The 17,923-nt window shown below is 59.1% G+C and overlaps 2 protein-coding genes across 2 annotated transcripts; one reads left to right on the forward strand and one right to left on the reverse strand.

Moving 5' to 3' along the window:
* The first annotated feature begins 253 nt into the window (after nt 1–253).
* On the forward strand, nt 254–4,807 carry LOC135191118 (T-cell surface glycoprotein CD3 gamma chain-like). Its single transcript, XM_064173111.1, has 5 exons — nt 254–788; nt 2,493–2,702; nt 3,264–3,395; nt 4,179–4,222; nt 4,524–4,807. Exons 1-5 carry the CDS (start codon nt 716–718, stop codon nt 4,584–4,586), a joined length of 522 nt encoding a protein of 173 aa, XP_064029181.1. The 5' UTR covers nt 254–715; the 3' UTR covers nt 4,587–4,807.
* A 3,459-nt stretch (nt 4,808–8,266) lies between these two features.
* On the reverse strand, nt 8,267–17,251 carry LOC135191045 (T-cell surface glycoprotein CD3 epsilon chain). Its single transcript, XM_064172999.1, has 7 exons — nt 17,102–17,251; nt 13,536–13,556; nt 12,516–12,536; nt 11,376–11,573; nt 9,634–9,786; nt 8,966–9,012; nt 8,267–8,492 (listed from the first exon to the last, which is right to left on the reverse strand). Exons 1-7 carry the CDS (start codon nt 17,148–17,150, stop codon nt 8,436–8,438), a joined length of 546 nt encoding a protein of 181 aa, XP_064029069.1. The 5' UTR covers nt 17,151–17,251; the 3' UTR covers nt 8,267–8,435.
* Between the last annotated feature and the right edge of the window lie 672 nt (nt 17,252–17,923).

Raw genomic sequence — 17,923 nt, forward strand, 5'->3', positions numbered from 1 at the left:
GACTGCAGAGGGAGCCGTGGGTGCTGCTACTCCATGGCTGTGACGAGACTTGCTGGGTGCTGGGGGGCCGTGGGTGCAGGGTGACACCCGTGGGTGCTAGGGGGCATCGTGGCCGTGGGTGCTGCTAGTCCGTGACTGTAACGAGACTTGCTGGGTGCTGGGGGGCCGTGGGTGCAGGGTGACACCCGTGGGTGCTAGGGAGAATCATGGCTGTGGAGCAGGCAATGACTGCAGAGGGAGCCGTGGGTGCTGCTAGTCCGTGGCTGTGACGAGACCAGTGGGTGCTGGGGCACCTGTGGGTGCCGGCGGTTCTCTGGCTGCAGCTGAGGGTTGACAGCTACGAGGGGCCCCTTGGAGTCTCCGTGGCTGTAGGGGGACCCTTGGGCGCTGTGGGGTTCGGTGGCTGCCAGAGCACCCTTGACGGGGGCAGCTGCTGTGGGTCCGTGGCTGTGGGGGACCCTCGAGTGCAAGCGGCTGCGTGGCTGCTGGAGGGACCCCCCCCCCCCAGACCCCTCTGCCCTCCTCTGCCTTCCCGTGGGCGCCGTGGCTGGGGCTGGGGTGAGGAGGCAGAGCTCAGACATCACCCAGCCGCCGGCGAAGGGAGGCTCCAGCCCCCAGCATCCGGTACCCGCGGGGAGCGCGCAGCGGCGAGAAGCTCTCTCCGCATCCGCTCCTGCGAGCAGCGCCGCAGCCGGAGCCGCCACCGCCTTGTGCCATGCGCTGGGGCACAGCCCTGGGCACCTGGGTGCTCCTCACCGGCCTGGCTCTGGCCAGCTGGGGTGTCCGAGGTGAGTCCCCGGGGGGCCAGTTCGTGCCCGCAGCCGGTGCCCTCTGGGCGCTCCTCACGCTCCCTGCGCTGCCCCCCGTGCGGCTGGCACAGCAGCTGCCGTGGCTGTGGCAGGGAACTGTCTCCTGTGGCTTGTTGGGGCTTGGAATGTTGGCACCTTGGGGCAAGGTCAGTGGTGGTGAGGAAGCATGAGGATGGGATTGCGTCACCTGTTCTAGCCCACTGCTGTGCCAGTCTGGGGCTCTGTGTGCCACCACTGGGCTGCTTCTCTGCTGCCCAGCCTGCTTGGTGCTCTCTGTGCCACCACTGGGCTGCTTCTGGGCTGCCCAGCCTGCTTGGGGCTCTCTGTGTGCCACCACTGAGCTGCTTCTCTGCTGCCCAGCCTGCTTGGTGCTCTGTGTGCCACCACTGAGCTGCTTCTCTGCTGCCCAGCCTGCTTGGTGCTCTGTGTGCCACCACTGAGCTGCTTCTCTGCTGCCCAGCCTGCTTGGGGCTCTCTGTGCCACCACTGAGCTGCTTCTCTGCTGCCCAGCCTGCTTGGGGCTCTCTGTGCCACCACTGAGCTGCTTCTCTGCTGCCCAGCCTGCTTGGGAGGGCTCTCTGTTCCACCACTGGGCTCCTTCTCTGCTGCCCAGCCTGCTTGGAGCTCTCTGTGAGTCACCACTGGGCTGCTTCTCTGCTGCCCAGCCTGCTTGGTGCTCTCTGTGCCACCACTGAGCTGCTTCTGTGCTGCCCAGCCTGCTTGAGGCTCTCTGTGCCACCACTGAGCTGCTTCTGTGCTGCCCAGCCTGCTTGGTGCTCTCTGTGCCACCACTGAGCTGCTTCTGTGCTGCCCAGCCTGCTTGGGGCTCTCTGTGCCACCACTGAGCTGCTTCTGTGCTGCCCAGCCTGCTAGGTGCTCTCTGTGCCACCACTGAGCTGCTTCTGTGCTGCCCAGCCTGCTTGGGGCTCTCTGTGCCACCACTGAGCTGCTTCTGGGCTGCCCAGCCTGCTTGGGGCTCTCTGTGCCACCACTGAGCTGCTTCTGGGCTGCCCAGCCTGCTGGGGGGGCTCTCTGTGCCACCACTGGGCTCCTTCTCTGCTGCCCAGCCTGCTTGGGGCTCTCTGTGCCACCACTGAGCTGCTTCTGTGCTGCCCAGCCTGCTGGGGGGGCTCTCTGTGTGCCACCACTGGGCTGCTTCTCTGCTGCCCAGCCTGCCTGGGGCTCTCTGTGCCACCACTGAGCTGCTTCTCTGCTGCCCAGCCTGCTTGGGGCTCTCTGTGCCACCACTGGGCTGCTTCTCTGCTGCCCAGCCTGCTTGGGGCTCTCTGTGCCACCACTGGGCTGCTTCTCTCTGCCCAGCCTGCTTGGTGCTCTGTATGCCACCACTGGGCTGCTTCTCTCTGCCCAGCCTGCTTGGGGCTCTGTATGCCACCACTGGGCTGCTTCTCTCCTGCCCAGCCTGCTTGGGGCTCTGTATGCCACCACTGGGCTGCTTCTCTCCTGCCCAGCCTGCTTGGGGCTCTCTGTGTGCCACCACTGGGCTGCTTCTGTGCAGTCTGCTGTGTGTGTTGCTCTGTCCACTGCTCTCAGGACAGCTCCGTGGGCTGCTCTGCCCAGCAGTCATGCCCCTGAGTGGGATCCTCGACTCCCTCACCCCTCTCAGGGTTGAGAACTCAGCTGTGGAGCTCTCTGCTCTCCTTCCTGTTGTGTTTCTTGTTACAGGACTGGAGGTGGTTGTGAAGGAGATCAGCGGGAAGGTGTTCCTGCAGTGTAAGGCAGACTCGAAAGATCCAATCACATGGTGGAAAAATGGGAAGTGGCTCAGAAACGATTCCCTGCTGGACTTGGGGACAGCTCACACCGACCCCAGAGGCAGCTATGCCTGTGCAGCAAACAACCAGAGAAGTCCCTACCTGCAGCTGCACTACCGAAGTGAGTGCCCTGGAGCTGCCTCCCAGAGCTGGGAGCTCCTCTGCTGTAAATCCAGGCTGAAAGTTGAGGCTGCTCAGCCTGGAGAGGAGAAAGCTCCAGGGAGAGCTCAGAGCTGCATTTCAGTAGCTGAAGGGAGCTGCAGGAGGGCTGGGGAGGGACTGTGCAGAAGGGCTTGGAGTGACAGGATGAGAGGCAATGGTTTGGAGCTGGAGCAGGGCAGAGTTAGGTTGGGCAGCAGGAGGAAGCTGTGCACAGGGAGGCTGCTGAGACACTGGCACAGGCTGCCCAGGGCTGTGCTTGGGGCCACATCCCTGCAGCCAGCCAAGCTCAGCCTTGCTGTGTCCCTCTGCAGCCTGCTCCAGCTGGAGCTGTCCCTGCTGCCTGCAGGGGGTGGGACAAGATGCCCTTGGAGGGTCCCTTGGCAGCTCAGTGCAATCTGAGCTCTCTCTCTGCACTGGCAGGGCTGACTGAGCACTCTGGGCACAGACTGGCGCTGGCTGCAGGGGGTAGGGCCCTGCCTGTGGCCACACTTTCAGTCTGTGTCCCCTTTTGGGCTTCCAGTGTGCCAGAACTGCATCGAGGTGGATGCTCCAACCATCTCTGGCATCGTGCTGGCAGATGTGGTGGCCACCATCCTCCTGGCAGTCGCTGTCTACTGCATCAGTGGCCAGGACAGGAGATACATGTCACGAGGTGAGAGCCCTGCTGCCTGCCCACGGGTGGGGGTGGGAAATGCCTGGGCACCAGCACAGAGCAGGGCTCCTCCTGCTGGAAGTGAAAAGCCTCCTGAGGGGTGGCTGCCAGGGCGGTGGTGCCAGGTGATAGGACATGGAAGAACAGGGACAAGCTGGGATCTAGAAAGTTCTGCCTCAACACCAGGAGGAAATGCTTTGGTGTGAGGGTGCTGGAGCCCTGGCACAGGCTGCCCAGAGAGGTTGTGGAGTCTCCATCTCTGGAGGCTTTCAATGCTCGCCTGGATGTGTTCCTGTGTGCCCTGCCCTGGGTGGTCCTGCTCTGGCAGAGGGGTTGGGTTGGATGATCTCCAGAGGTCCCTTCCAAGCCCTGTGATCTCCAGGAGCTGTGTGGCACCTGGGGGCTTTCCACCACTGCCCACAGAGCCCAGGCAGCAGCCAGCAGAGGGTGCCTAGGGTGGGCAACTATGGGAGCACTCCCTGTACCCTTCCTGCCCCTAGCTCAGCTTCCCAGGGGAAGCCAATGAATGCACAGGGGTCACCAGAACACCAGCCCAAGGGCAGCAGCTGGGGACACAGGGGCACCTCAGGGACACCCAGGGGCACCTCAGGGACACCCAGGGGCACCTCAGGGGCACCTGGGGCCTTGCAGTTGCACCTGAGGCCTCTCAGGGGCTTTCTAGCCTGAGCACATGGAAGCAGAGTGCTGAACACAGCCAGCTGCTTGGGTTCCATTGCAGCTGCTGCTGACACTGACCCCTGACCACCTCCTTCCTTCCTTTAGCTTCTGACAGGCAGAACCTGATTGCCAACGAGCAGCTGTACCAGGTGAGCCTGGGCACCTCTGGGGGGTGTGGGGCTGGGTGGTGGCACCAGCATGGCTGTGCTGCCAGGGGGTACTCAGTGCCCAGGGGCTGGAGACCGCAGGCTGCTGGGGTACCGACAGCATCTCCTGGGGCACCCAGCGGCTGGGCAAGCTCAGCTGCCCCCTGCCTCTTACCCACTGGGGTTCTGTGTGGGGGCAGGGAGGGATAGCTTGGCAAAGAGGGGGCTGGGCCAGCTTCCCCTGCCCCCTCCCTGCAGGCTGGCAGACACAGCTGAGGCTGCTCTCCCCTCTGTTTCCTCACAGCCCCTGGGCGAGCGGGGCGACGGGCAGTACAGCCAGCTGGCAGCTGCCAAGGCCCGCAGGTGAGCTCTGAAGAGGATGGGGCCTGGGACTCCTGCCCACCAGAATGCCCAGGAGCACCAGGACTCTGCCCTGGCACTGCTGTTGTGCTCTCACAGCTGGCAGGAGGCTGTGGGTTTTCACCTGGAGAGCTCTGCAGCTCCTTGCCCGGGTGAGCTGCCTGTAGCGCTCTGCCCTTGCTGTGCCCTCTTGCCCTGCTGTGTTCCTCTCATTAAAGATGAGCTTGTGCCATGCTCTCCCTGCTGGTGTGATGAGGTCCAGGAGCTGTGCAGTTGCTGGGGAAGGTGCAGGGTAGATTCCACCTGCCTGGATGCCTGCAGAGCTGTAAGGCTCTCTCTGTCTGTGCCTGTGCCACCTCTCTGTGCCAAGATGCAAGTGGCACCTGGGGCCACTGCTGAAGCTGAGGCTGGGGGCATCTTGTGAAGGGAGAGGGCTGCTGGCCCTGGCACTAGCAGAGTTAAAGAACTCCCCTTCCAGACTGGGGACTCCAGGGTTGTGTCACCCCTGCAGAGTGCCTGCCAGCCTCATTGCCCTGGGCAGAGCCAGGGGGGTGGCAGGAAGGAGGGCAGGGGGCTGCTTCCTCTGCACATGCAGAGCCTGGCATCCAATCACAGTCTGCAAGCATTTGGCTCTTCACAGGAGCAGAATAATGTCTGGGTGAGGTTTCTGCTCTAACATGCTCCAGAGAAGGGTGAGCCTGATATGCCCACTGCAGGTGGCATATGCCAGTGCTTGCCTTTGCTCTGCAAAGCCAGCTGGGTAGGACCTTATCAAACAAAAGTGGGCAGCAGCCTGCCAGGTTCATGTCACCTTTGTCACCATCAGATTTCCAAGCAATGAGCAAAGGTAGCTGTCCACACCCAAAGGGCAGCAGAAACCAGGAGCAGAGGGCTTGGGGCTGCCCTGCAGAAAGCCAAGAGCCAGCAGAGGCAGCATTCACAACTCCTCCCTTCCTGAGGCTCCTCAGCACCTTCCCCCCGCGGGGCCAGAGGAGCTCCTCTGGTGCAGCTAAGCACAGTGGCGAAGAGCTGCTGCCACTGGGTGGGCACTGATGGGCACTGAATGGGCTGCCTGGGGAGGTGTTGGAGTCACCATCCAGGGAGGGGTTTAAAACAGAATCATAAAATCCAGCAGGTTGGAAGAGAGCTCCAAGCTCAGCCAGCCCAACCTAGCACCCAGCCCTGCCCAACCAACCAGACCATGGCACTCAGTGCCCCAGCCAGGCTTGGCTGCAACACCTCCAGCCACAGCCACTCCACCACCTCCCTGGGCAGCCCATTCCAATGCCAATCACTCTCTCTGACAACAACTTCCTCCTCACATCCAGCCTAGACCTCCCCTGGCACAGCTTGAGGCTGTGTCCCCTTCTTCTGTCCCTGGTTGCCTGGCAGCAGAGCCCAACCCCACCTGGCTACAGCCTCCCTGCAGGCAGCTGCAGACAGCAATGAGCTCTGCCCTGAGCCTCCTCTGCTGCAGGCTGCACCCCCCCCAGCTCCCTCAGCCTCTCCTCACAGGGCTGTGCTCCAGGCCCCTCCCCAGCCTTGCTGCCTTTCTCCAAACACCTTCCAGCACCTCAACATCTCTCTGCAATTCAGGAGCCCAGAACTGGACACAGCACTGCAGGGGTGTCCTGAGCAGTGCTGAGCACAGGGGCAGAAGAACCTCCCTTGTCCTGCTGCCCACACTGCTCCTGAGCCAGCCCAGGATGCCATTGGCTCTGCTGCCCACCTGGGCACTGCTGCCTCCTCTGCAGCTCCTCTCTCTCAGCACCCCCAGGGCCCTCTCTGCCTGCCTGCTCTCAGCCACTCTGGCCCCAGCCTGTAGTGCTGCTTGGGGTTGTTGTGACCAAAGTGTAGAGCCCTGCCCTTGGCCTTGTTCAATCTCATCCCAAATGACACTGGATGAGGCACTGAGTGCTATGGTTTAGTTAATGAGAAGGTGTTAGGCTCACAGGATGTCAGGGGTTGGAAGGGACCCAAGGAGCTCATCCAGTCCAACCCCCCCTGCCCGAGCAGGACAATGCTGTCTAACACAGCTCACAGAGGAACACATCCTCACACATGTTAGGTGAGAGGTTGGACCTGATGATCTTGAAGGTCTTCTCCAGCCTGGTTAATTCTGTGATGCCACTGAGACGAGGAGAGAGGGTGGGATGGCACTGACTGGGACACACACACCAAGCAGCCCCCAGAAGTGGTGGCAGAAGCATCAGAGTGCAGCCTGAAGTCAGGTTTAGATCAGAGTGGTGCAAGCTTCTCCCATCCCACTGGTGGCCGTGGGCTGTGTGGCTGTGCCAAGCAGGCAGCCCCAGGGCAGAGGCTTTGCAGCAGCCGAGGACCTGTCCCAGGGTGGTTGCAGAGCTGCTGGGGGGGGGTTGGCTTGCCAGATGCTCAGTGCCTTGTATGGCAGTGCCAGCTGTGCTGCCTCGGAAACCACATCCTGCCGGCTGAGCGGAGCACTCTGAAGCCATCACCCTGCTGGGGCTTCACCTCCCTGCACTGAAACCCAAGGGGAAAACCACCCCTGCACCCCCCACACTGCTGCTGCTTCCTTTCTTCGGAGCTGCTGCTCTGAACCCCAACAGAAATGTGTCTGGCTCAGCCCACGCTGGCTCAGAAACCTTCCCAGGCACCACAGCTCCTCCTGGGCCCTTCTGAAGGTCTTTTTGCTGCTGCTGTTTTGCACACCTCAGCTCCTAGGATCAGGCAGATTTAATATCTAAGTGTTGAGTGCATGAGATCTCAGCTTTTGCCCCCAGACCCACTCCCAGCTCCTCTTGGCCCTGCTCTCCTAGGCCTGGCAGGGCATTTTTGTCTGCATAGTTGTGTGTGTCCCTCCCCAACCCTGCTGCAGCCTGCTCCTGGCCCCCAGCTGCAAGGGGAGAGCCAACACAGAGCCTCTTGTCCCAGCACAGCAATGTGCCCTGGGGGCTAAGAAGGCCAATGGGATCCTGGGATGTATTAGGCAGAGTGTGTCCAGCAGATCAAGGGAGGTTCTCCTCCCCCTCTACTCTGCCCTGGTCAGACCTCATCTTGAGTACTGTGTTCAGTTCTGGGTTCCCAGTTGAAGAGGGACAGGGATCTGCTGGAGAGAGTACAAGAGGATGATGAGGGGACTGGAGGGCATGGCTGATGAGGAGAGGCTGAGGGCCCTGGGGCTGCTTAGTCTGGAGAAGAGAAGACTGAGAGGGGATTTGATAAAGGTTTATAACTATCTGAAGGCTGCCAGGAGGGAGGGACAGGCTCTGCTCACTGCTCTCTGGGATAGGACAAGCAGCAATGGATGGAAGCTGCAGCACAGGAGGTTCCAGCTCAACACAAGGGGCAACTTCTTGCCTGGAAGGGTCCCAGAGCCCTGGCACAGGCTGCCCAGAGAGGTTGTGGAGTCTCCTTCTGTGGAGCCTTTCCAGGCCTGTCTGGATGTGTTCCTGTGTGCCCTGAGCTGGTTTGTGTGGTCCTGCTCTGGCAGGGGGTTGGACTGGATGAGCTCTTTGGATCTCTTTGAACCCCTAACACCCTGTGAGCCTGTGAGCCTATGGGCCTGTGAACTCAACCTTCCAGCAGCCCCCCAAGAAGCTCTCTTACTGTCTGAGACTGCTCCCGAGCAGAGCAGAACTCCACCAAAACCACTGCTGAACAGAGACTGAAGCACAGAGGAAACCATCTCCAAAGCACAGCTTGGGGGGGGTTGGCTCCCATTTTATTGCTGCTTTTAGATGTAGAGGAGACACAAACCAGGACTTGCTTGCAGAACTCACCCCAAAATGCCTTCTGGCAGGGCATGCAGGGAAGTCACTCTGGAGCTGGGCAGAAGCTCCTGGCCCCTCCTGGTGCCAGCCTGCCCTCCCTGGGCAGCTCAGAAGGCCCTGGGCTGGAGACCTGCGTACACCTCCCGCTGGCCCTTCCGGATGGGCTGTGGGAGCAGCAGAGAGGTCAGCCTGGGGCTTGGAGGAAGTTCTTCAGCATGAGGGTGGTAAGAGCCTGGAATGGGTTGCTCAGGGAAGGTGGTGGAAGCCTCATCCCTGAAAGTGCTTAAAGCCAGGCTGGATGAGGCTCTGGACAGCCTGATCTAGTGTGAGGTGTCCTAGCCCATGGGCAAGGTGGGGGTTGGAATTGGCTGATCCTTGTGGTCCCTTCCAACCCTGACTGCTTCTGTGATTCTATGAAACACGAGGAGCAAACCACAGCAGAGAGCTGGGGCAGGGGCTGCAGGGCTGCATTCTGCTCCCCTCTCCTTGCAGCAGTCCCAGGGGAACAGGCTCTAACCTCCCCCCCCACCACCACCTCCCTCAGCACGGAATGGAGCTGCCTGCTCCAGATTCCCAACTCCTGCTTATCCCTCCCCAGCCCCCAAAGAGAGATGGGAAAGTTGCAGCTGTTCCATACCTCATAGTCTGGGTTTGGGATGGGGGGAGGACGCTGCAGCTTCTGACCTGCAAGACAGACAGCCCAGAGGTCATCCTTGGTGATGGCTGCCAAGGCACAGCGTGGGAGGGGATGCTCAAGTGATGCCCTGAGGGGGCTATAGGAGAGCTGGGGAGAGCTTTGGGCAAGGACTGATAGTGATGGGATGAGAGGGAATGGATTGAAGCTTGGAGAGGACAGATTGAGATCCTCACAGTGAGGGTGAGGAGACACTGGCACAGGTTTGCCCAGGGAGGTTGTGGAGCACAGAGAGGGAGGGTGAGGAGACCCTGGCACAGGTTGGCCAGGGAGGTTGTGGAGCACAGAGAGGGAGGGTGAGGAGACACTGGCACAGGTTGGCCAGGGAGGTTGTGGAGCACAGAGAGGGAGGGTGAGGAGACCCTGGCACAAGTTGCCCAGGGAGGTTGTGGAGCACAGAAGCACAGAATGTGATCTTTGATCACATTCTGTGCTTCTGTGCTCCACAACCTCCCTGGAGGTGCTCAAGACCAGGTTGGATGAGCAACCTGGGCCTGGTGGGAGGTGTTCCCTGCCCATTCTAGGTCTTGGAGGGCACAGAGGATGCTCCAGCACTCAGATGGGGCTTGGTAGGCATCACAGGGAGCAGAGTCACTTGAAACAGCTCTCACCTCGCTGCCGGCTGGCAGGGCTGGTGCTGCCTCTCCCCTTCCTGTCTCTGCTGCAGTAATAGACCAGGATCAGCACTCCAAGAGTGATGAGGAGATCTGCAGTGATGATCCCTGTCACTGCCAAAGCATCCAGCTCCTCACAGTTGGCACACACTGCCAGGAAGAGAGGTGGAGATGCTCAGACACAGGTACCCACCTTGCTACCCATCCTGGCAGAAAGAGCTGCAGCTGTGGGTGGGAAGGAGAAAAGAGCAAACAGAAAGCAAGGCAGCAGCACAGGTTCCTCTCTCTGCCTCACCAGGCCCAGCCAGGGGGCTGGGGTGTGCAGCCTCCTTCCCTACCTTCTGCACTTTGCACAGCCTGAGGGGTGCAAACCATCTCCTAGACCACCCCCATCACCCCCACCCTCTGCCTGTGCCGAATGCAGGGCAGGTGCCAAAAGCTCAGATGGTTCAGAGGCTTCAGTCCCTTTGATGGGGCTGGGAAGGGAAACTCCTCCTGGCTGCTGGCTCCCAGAAACCAGGCTGTGTGCTCCAGATGGGAGATGTCCACTCTGCAAGGCAAGAAAAGCCTCTGGCCTCGGTGCCAGGCACTTGGAGCACAGCAGAAGCTGCCCAAACCGAGGTGGAGGTGGGACCCATTGACCTGCAACCAGCTCCAAGGCTGCAGGAGGGGGAGGGAAGAGTTTTCTTCTGCTAAAAAGGTGCTCTGGAGCACTTTTGTGCACTCCCAGAGCAGGAAGGGGCTCACATTACCCAGCCCAGCCCACTGGAAATGAGGTCTCAGCCTCTAATGTCTACCATCTTTATTGATGACCTGGACGAGGGCATTGAGTCCAGCATCAGTAAGTTTGCAGATGACACCAAGCTAGGAGCAGCTGTGGAGCTGTTGGAAGGTAGGAGAGCCCTGCAGAGGGACCTGGACAGGCTGCATGGGTGGGCAGAGGCCAATGGGATGAGATTGAACAAGGCCAAGGGCAGGGTTCTACACTTTGGCCACAACAACCCCAAGCAGCACTACAGGCTGGGGCCAGAGTGGCTGAGAGCAGCCAGGAGGAAAGGGACCTGGGGGTACTGATAGATAGTAGCTGAAGATGAGCCAGCAGTGTGCCCAGGTGGCCAAGAGAGCCAATGGCATCCTGGTCTGGATCAGGAGCAGTGTGGCCAGTAGGACAAGGGAGGTTCTTCTTCCCCTGTACTCAGCACTGGTCAGGCCACACCTTGAGTCCTGGTCCAGTTCTGGGTTCCTCTGTTCAAGAGAGATGTTGAGGTGCTGGAACATGTCCAGAGAAGGGCAACAAAGCTGGTGAGGGGCCTGGAGCACAAATCCTATGAGGAGAGGCTGAGGGAGCTGGGCCTGTTTAGCCTGGAGAAGAGGAGGCTCAGGGGTGACCTGAAGGGACATTGTAGCCAGGTGGGGGGTGGCCTCTTGTCCCAGGTAACCAGCAATAGAACAAGGGGACACAGCCTCAAGTTGTGCCAGGGTAGGTCTAGGCTGGATGTTAGGAAGAAGTTCTTCACAGAGAGAGTGATTGGCATTGGAATGGGCTGCCCAGGGAGGTGGTGGAGGCACCGTGCCTGGGGGTCTTCAAGAAAAGCCTGGATGAGGCACTTAGTGCCATGGTCTGGTTGATTGGTTAGGGCTGGGTGCTAGGTTGGACTGGGTGATCTTGGAGGTCTCTTCCAACCTGGTTGATTCTATGATTCTATGTGCAGACCATCAGCCAAGTGCCCTCCGCTCACCTCTGGCATTCAGGTACATTTGGTACTTCTGCCCAGCCGAGGAACAGCTCACGTTGAGGGGAGAGCTGTCGTGGGTCTCTATGATGTACTTCTCCCCAGGGCTGCCTGCAGGTGACCCAGAGAGCTCCCAGGTGGTTGTGTCCTCAGCCAAGGGACAAGTGATGGTCACTGTGGTTCCAGAAATCTCCACCAGGAATTCTGCATTGGATCAAAGTGGGGCAGTGAGGAGGGAAAGCAGCACTGCCAACAGCTCCTGAGCAGCCTTCCCTGCCCACCCTGCAGCCCACCCTGCTGGTGTGCTCTGCAGAAGCTTTCGTTGCACAGTGCCATGGCTCCTACAGGCACAGGCTGAGGGAGCTGGGGGTGTTCAGCCTGGAGAAGGCTCTGGGGAGACCTCAGATCACCCTGCCAGGACCTGAAGGGACTACAAGCAGGCTGCAGAGGGACTGTTCCCAAAGGCCTGCAGGAACAGGCTGAGAGCAGTGGTTTGAAATGAGAGCAGAGCAGGTTGAGACTGGATGTGAGGAACAAGTTCTGCAGCAGGAGGCTGCTGGAACACTGCAACAGGTTGCCCAGGGAGGTGGTTGAGGCCTCAGCCCTGGAGATATCCAAGGTGAGGGTGGACAGGGCTCTGAGCAGCCTTATGATCTGTGAGGTCTCTTCCAACCCTGATGATACTGTGATACTGTGATACTGTGATGTAGGGGAGGATGTCCCTGTGGCTGCAGGGGGGGTGCTCTGGCTGAGCTTTGGAGGTCCCTTCCCACCCAACCCGACCCTATGTAAACTCCCTCTCTGTGGATCTCCTGCAGGCAGCCTTTAGCTTTTCCACATTGATTCTCTCCAAGTGCCCTCAGGGAGTGCTCAGCTCCGTGTCAGAGATCCTGCCCCTCTGCCAGCCCCCACCCCTGTGCTGCTGGGCTCTGCAAGAGCAGGCCACTAGCAGTACTCAGAGGCAAATTAGAGCTGATCATTTCTGATCCACGATGGCAACAACAACTACCAAACAGGGAAGTTTTTCCTCCTGAAGTCCTGCTTGGGCTCCAAGATTTCCTGCCTGCTTTTAGTCCTTCTCCTGTAAGGCATCTGCAGTCTTTATGTTGTGCCAACTAATTAAGAGCGCTGGGGAATGCCACTCACCTGCCTGTGCTTCATTATCATCTGCAAAGGAGAGGAGAAGAGGTGGTAAGAAATCAGCTCACAGTTCCCCCCTTTGCTTGTTGCTGTTGGACTGTTGCCAGCCCTGCTTGGGGATCAGCAGCAATGATTAGGGACAGATGATGCCAGATTAGTTTTATCAGTGACAATTAATGAACAGCAACAATTTTCCCTGGTAGAATTCAGATATTTGTCTTTGAGTTTTAAAAGGTTGGACCTTGGGGTCCCTTCCAACCTGGCATTCTGAGACTCTGTGGCTTTAGCTCTTCCTCTGTGCTGGAGAGCAGCCAGGCAGAGAGGGAGCTGGGGGTGCTGGGAGAGAGGAGCTGCAGAGGAGGCAGCAGTGTGCCCAGGTGGGCAGCAGAGCCAATGGCATCCTGGGCTGGCTCAGGAGCAGTGTGGGCAGCAGGACAAGGGAGGTTCTTCTGCCCCTGTGCTCAGCACTGCTCAGGCCACAGCTTGAGTGCTGTGTCCAGTTCTGGGCTCCTGAATTGCAGAGAGATGTTGAGGTGCTGGAAGGTGTTTGGAGAAGGGCAGCAAGGCTGGGGAGGGGCCTGGAGCACAGCCCTGTGAGGAGAGGCTGAGGGAGCTGGGGGGGTGCAGGCTGCAGCAGAGGAGGCTCAGGGCAGAGCTCATTGCTGCCTGCAGCTGCCTGCAGGGAGGCTGTAGCCAGGTGGGGTTGGGCTCTGCTGCCAGGCAGCCAGGGACAGAACAAGTGGACACAGCCTCAAGCTGTGCCAGGGGAGGATGAGGCTGGATGTTGTTAGGAAGTTGTTGCCAGAGAGAGTGATTGGCACTGGAATGGGCTGCCCAGGGAGGTGGTGGAGTGGCTGTGGCTGGAGGTGTGGCAGCCAAGCCTGGCTGGGGCACTTAGTGCCATGGTCTGGTTGGTTGGGCAGGGCTGGGTGCTAGGTTGGGCTGGCTGAGCTTGGAGCTCTCTTCCAACCTGCCTGATTCTCTTAGTCTATGAGATGGTTAAGAGTGCAGGGGCAGTGCACTTACCCTCCTGAGCCATGGTGCCAGCTACAAAAGAAAGAACAATCAGTGTTAGCTCATTCAGGCACTGGGATCATCACTGGGCTGCAGCAGCAGCAGTGTGGCCAGCAGGACAAGAGAGCTGATTCTGCTCCTTCTGCTCTGGTGAGACCTCTCCTGGAGTGTTCTCTTCAGCTCTGGGGCCCCCAGCACAAAAGGACATGGACCTGCTGGAGATGATCCAGAAGAGGCCACAAAGATGATCAGAGGGATGAAAAACCTCCCCTGTGGGGACAAGCTGGGGCTGCTCAGCCTGGAGGAGAAGGTTCCAGGGAGACCTCAGAGCTGCATTTCAGTAGCTGAAGGGGACCCACAGGCAGGCTGTGGAGGGACTGTGCAGAAGGGCTTGGAGTGACAGGATGAGAGGCAATGGTTTGGAGCTGGAGCAGGGCAGAGTTAGGTTGGACACCAGGAGGAAGCTGTGCACAGGGAGGCTGCTGAGACACTGGCACAGGCTGCCCAGGGCTGTGCTTGAGGCCCCATCCCTGCAGCCAGCCAAGCTCAGCCTTGCTGTGTCCCTGTGCAGCCTGCTCCAGCTGGAGCTGTCCCTGCTGCCTGCAGGGGGTTGGACAAGATGATCTTTGAGGCTCCCTCAAATTCGGGAATCCTGCACCTTTCCCACTCCAAGGCTGTCCTTGCTGGGCTCAGCAGCTTGAAAATGACGTTTAGATGCCTCTGTCTGTGCTGAAAGCCTCAGCAGCATCATGGTGGCTGGGACAGGATGCTGACTTCAAACGAAGCCCTCTCTTCTGGAAGCCATCTTTAAGACAGACAATTTCCATCATCTCCTGAGCCAGTCCAGCAGAAGCAAGCTGCACACTCCACAGCTTTGCTTTGCCCTCATGTGCCTGAGGGTGCAGGAAAAACCCTGGCTGCTGTGTGAAAGCTAAGGGTGCTGGAAAAAACCCTGCCTGCTGTCTGCAGGCTGAGCTCTTTGTAGCATTTCTGAGTCCTTTGTTTATTCCTTCCTGCGTTTTAAGTTGGTTTGAACTTCGGAAGCTCTCACTTTGGAGAGCTCTTGGATGGCAGATCCAAGAACTTGCCCTGGTGCTTGCTTTAATTCCCTAAAGCAGTTTATCTGAGTGGGTTTTTTTTCCCTCTCTTGGAGGACAGAAGGAGCTCTGATGAAGTCAAGAAGGGTTGGAGCCTGTTCCCCTGGGGCTGCTGCAGGGAGGGGGAAAGCAGAATGCCTGCCCCAGCTCTCTGCTGTCGTTTGCCCCTGCAGACCCTGCCCCAGCTCTCTGCTGTGGTTTGCCCCTGCAGACCCTGCCCCAGCTCTCTACTGCGGTCTGCCCCTGCAGACCCTGCCCCAGCTCTCTGCTGCGGTCTGCCCCTGCAGACCCTGCCCCAGCTCTCTGCTGCGGTCTGCCCCTGCAGACCCTGCCCCAGCTCTCTGCTGTCGTTTGCTCCTGCAGACCCTGCCCCAGCTCTCTGCTATGTTTTCCCCCTGCAGACCCTGCCCCAGCTCTCTGCTGTCGTTTGCTCCTGCAGACCCTGCCCCAGCTCTCTGCTGTCGTTTGCTCCTGCAGACCCTGCCCCAGCTCCCTGCTGTCGTTTGCCCCTGCAGACCCTGCCCCAGCTCCCTGCTGTCGTTTGCCCCTGCAGACCCTGCCCCAGCTCTCTGCTGTCGTTTGCCTCTGCAGACCCTGCCCCAGCTCTCTGCTGTCGTTTGCTCCTGCAGACCCTGCCCCAGCTCTCTGCTGCTGTTTGCTCCTGCAGACCCTGCCCCAGCTCTCTGCTGCTGTTTGCTCCTGCAGACCCTGCCCCAGCTCTCTGCTGCTGTTTGCTCCTGCAGACCCTGCCCCAGCTCTCTGCTGCTGTTTGCTCCTGCAGACCCTGCCCCAGCTCTCTGCTGTCGTTTGCTCCTGCAGACCCTGCCCCAGCTCTCTGCTGCGGTCTGCCCCTGCAGACCCTGCCCCAGCTCTCTGCTGTCGTTTGCCCCTGCAGACCCTGCCCCAGCTCTCTGCTGCGGTCTGCCCCTGCAGACCCTGCCCCAGCTCTCTGCTGTCGTTTGCCCCTGCAGACCCTGCCCCAGCTCTCTGCTGTCGTTTGCCCCTGCAGACCCTGCCCCAGCTCTCTGCTGTCGTTTGCCCCTGCAGACCCTGCCCCAGCTCCCTGCTGTCGTTTGCCCCTGCAGACCCTGCCCCAGCTCTCTGCTGTCGTTTGCCTCTGCAGACCCTGCCCCAGCTCTCTGCTGTCGTTTGCCCCTGCAGACCCTGCCCCAGCTCTCTGCTGTCGTTTGCCCCTGCAGACCCTGCCCCAGCTCTCTGCTGTCGTTTGCCCCTGCAGACCCTGCCCCAGCTCCCTGCTGTCGTTTGCCCCTGCAGACCCTGCCCCAGCTCCCTGCTGTCGTTTGCCCCTGCAGACCCTGCCCCAGCTCTCTGCTGTCGTTTGCCTCTGCAGACCCTGCCCCAGCTCTCTGCTGCGGTCTGCCCCTGCAGACCCTGCCCCAGCTCTCTGCTGTCGTTTGCCTCTGCAGACCCTGCCCCAGCTCTCTGCTGCAGTTTCCTCCTGCAGATCCTGCCCCAGCTCTCTGCTGCGGTTTGCTCCTCGTGTTTCACAGAATCATAGAATCAGTCAGGGCTGGAAGAGGCCACAAAGATCATCCATTTCCAGGTCCCCTTTGCCATGGGTATTGCAGAAGCAGTTTTCCCAGAAATAACTTTGACAGAGAGAGTTAGGACCAGGGAAAGCTTTCACTAAACCAATCTGTCCCCGGCTTGTGAATGGCTTCAAAGACCTTAGCTGGTAAAGTCACACAAGCAAATAAAGGAAGGACCTGGCTCCCTGTGCTCAGTGCTGTTGTCCCAGCCCCCTGCTAACAATGCTAAGATGGAAATTCCACTTGGCTGGAACAAAAGGGATGCCAAAAAAAAATCCTTTATAGAAATAAAGGATCCTTTAGGGAGCAAAAATCCTTTATGGAAGAGGAATTTAAGTGTGGCTGACCCCAAGGTTTTCAACCTCCTCAGCCACCAGCAGTTGGTGTTTGCAGCACATTAGCAGAGCAGCTGTAGCCCTCTGGTAGCATCTTTTGATTACCTTTCAAGCTCATCTCTCATGGTTATCAGCTTCTTTACAGCCTTCACAGATACTCTGCACTTCATCTTCAACCAGCTTGCTGCTAAGTGCTGGTGGAGGCTGGCACCACACCCAGGCGGCCACTGGGAGGTTGAATTTATTTAGCCAGCATCACAAGATGGGGTAAGAGAAGTGCATGGCCAAAATGAAAGCCACGGGACCTTATGGTTCACAGGGCTGCAGAAAGCTCTGCATCAAGTTCCAAGCCTGCTGCAGGAGGTTTGGTGTCCTGGGGAAGCAGCTGGAAAGCAAAATTTCACTAGGGAGCTTGGTTTGGTTTTCCTTCCTCTAGCCTGAGGGGGTTGGAGCAGCAGCAGCGCCTCGGGCACTGCAGGTGCCAGCTGCAGGCCGATGTGGCTGCAGCTACTTTGCAACTCCAGCCCCACAGCCCTGTGCTTTCTCCTGGGGCAGCCACCCTCCTGCTCCCCAGGGCTTCTGCCAGCTGTACTCACCCCCACACAGCAGCAGGCCCAGGAGAGGCAAGGACCGCTCCAGCCTCATCCTCCTCTTGCTCCTTCTCCTGCTCTTCTCTACCACATCAGATTGGCACCACCAAGAAGAGGAGGAAAGATGTTGTCTTCTCAAGTGCTCACAAGAAAGAAGCCCAAGACTTCTCCCCAGAACTGTGTAAAGCACCAAAGTGAGCAGTGCTGGGAGCTCACTGCTCACTGTTTCCAGTGCAACCTGCAGGCAGCCAAAACAGCCACAGAACACATCTGACAAAATGAGCACATGCCAGGAAGTGTGGAGGCTCAAAACCTCTTCAGGGTTTGCTCCCTGACAGCAACTGGTGGCTGCTCTGCACCAGCCCAGCTCAAGTCTCAGAAGATCTGCCCTAGGAGCAGCAGAAGAGCCTGGATTTGATTTGCCATCCAACAGCTTTTCAAAGAGGCTTTGAAGTCGAAACTACTGCAAGCAATAGGAGGGAATGAACAATGGGAGCAGAAATGGAACCAGCTGAGCTTCTAGAGACAGTGTAGTGCCAGCAGAGTTGAGCCTCCAAGTGCCAGGCTGTAAAGCCCAGGGCTTTCAGTCCATCTCTGCCCTGGAGGTGATGCTCTGCTCCCAGCAGGCTCTCCAGGACATGCTGTCCCACCACACTGTCTCCTCTAGAGACTTCCAAGACTCATCCAGGGGTGTTCTTGTGTGATCTGCCCTAAGTAATCCTCTGGCAGAGGGGTTGGACTCCATGATCTCCTTGGGTCCCTTCCAACCCCTAACATCCTGTGACTCTGTGGTCTGCAGAGCTCCCTTCCAAGCTTCTAGGATCAGGA

The sequence above is a fragment of the Pogoniulus pusillus genome, chromosome 38 (assembly GCF_015220805.1).
Source record: "Pogoniulus pusillus isolate bPogPus1 chromosome 38, bPogPus1.pri, whole genome shotgun sequence".
Taxonomy (NCBI): domain Eukaryota; kingdom Metazoa; phylum Chordata; class Aves; order Piciformes; family Lybiidae; genus Pogoniulus; species Pogoniulus pusillus.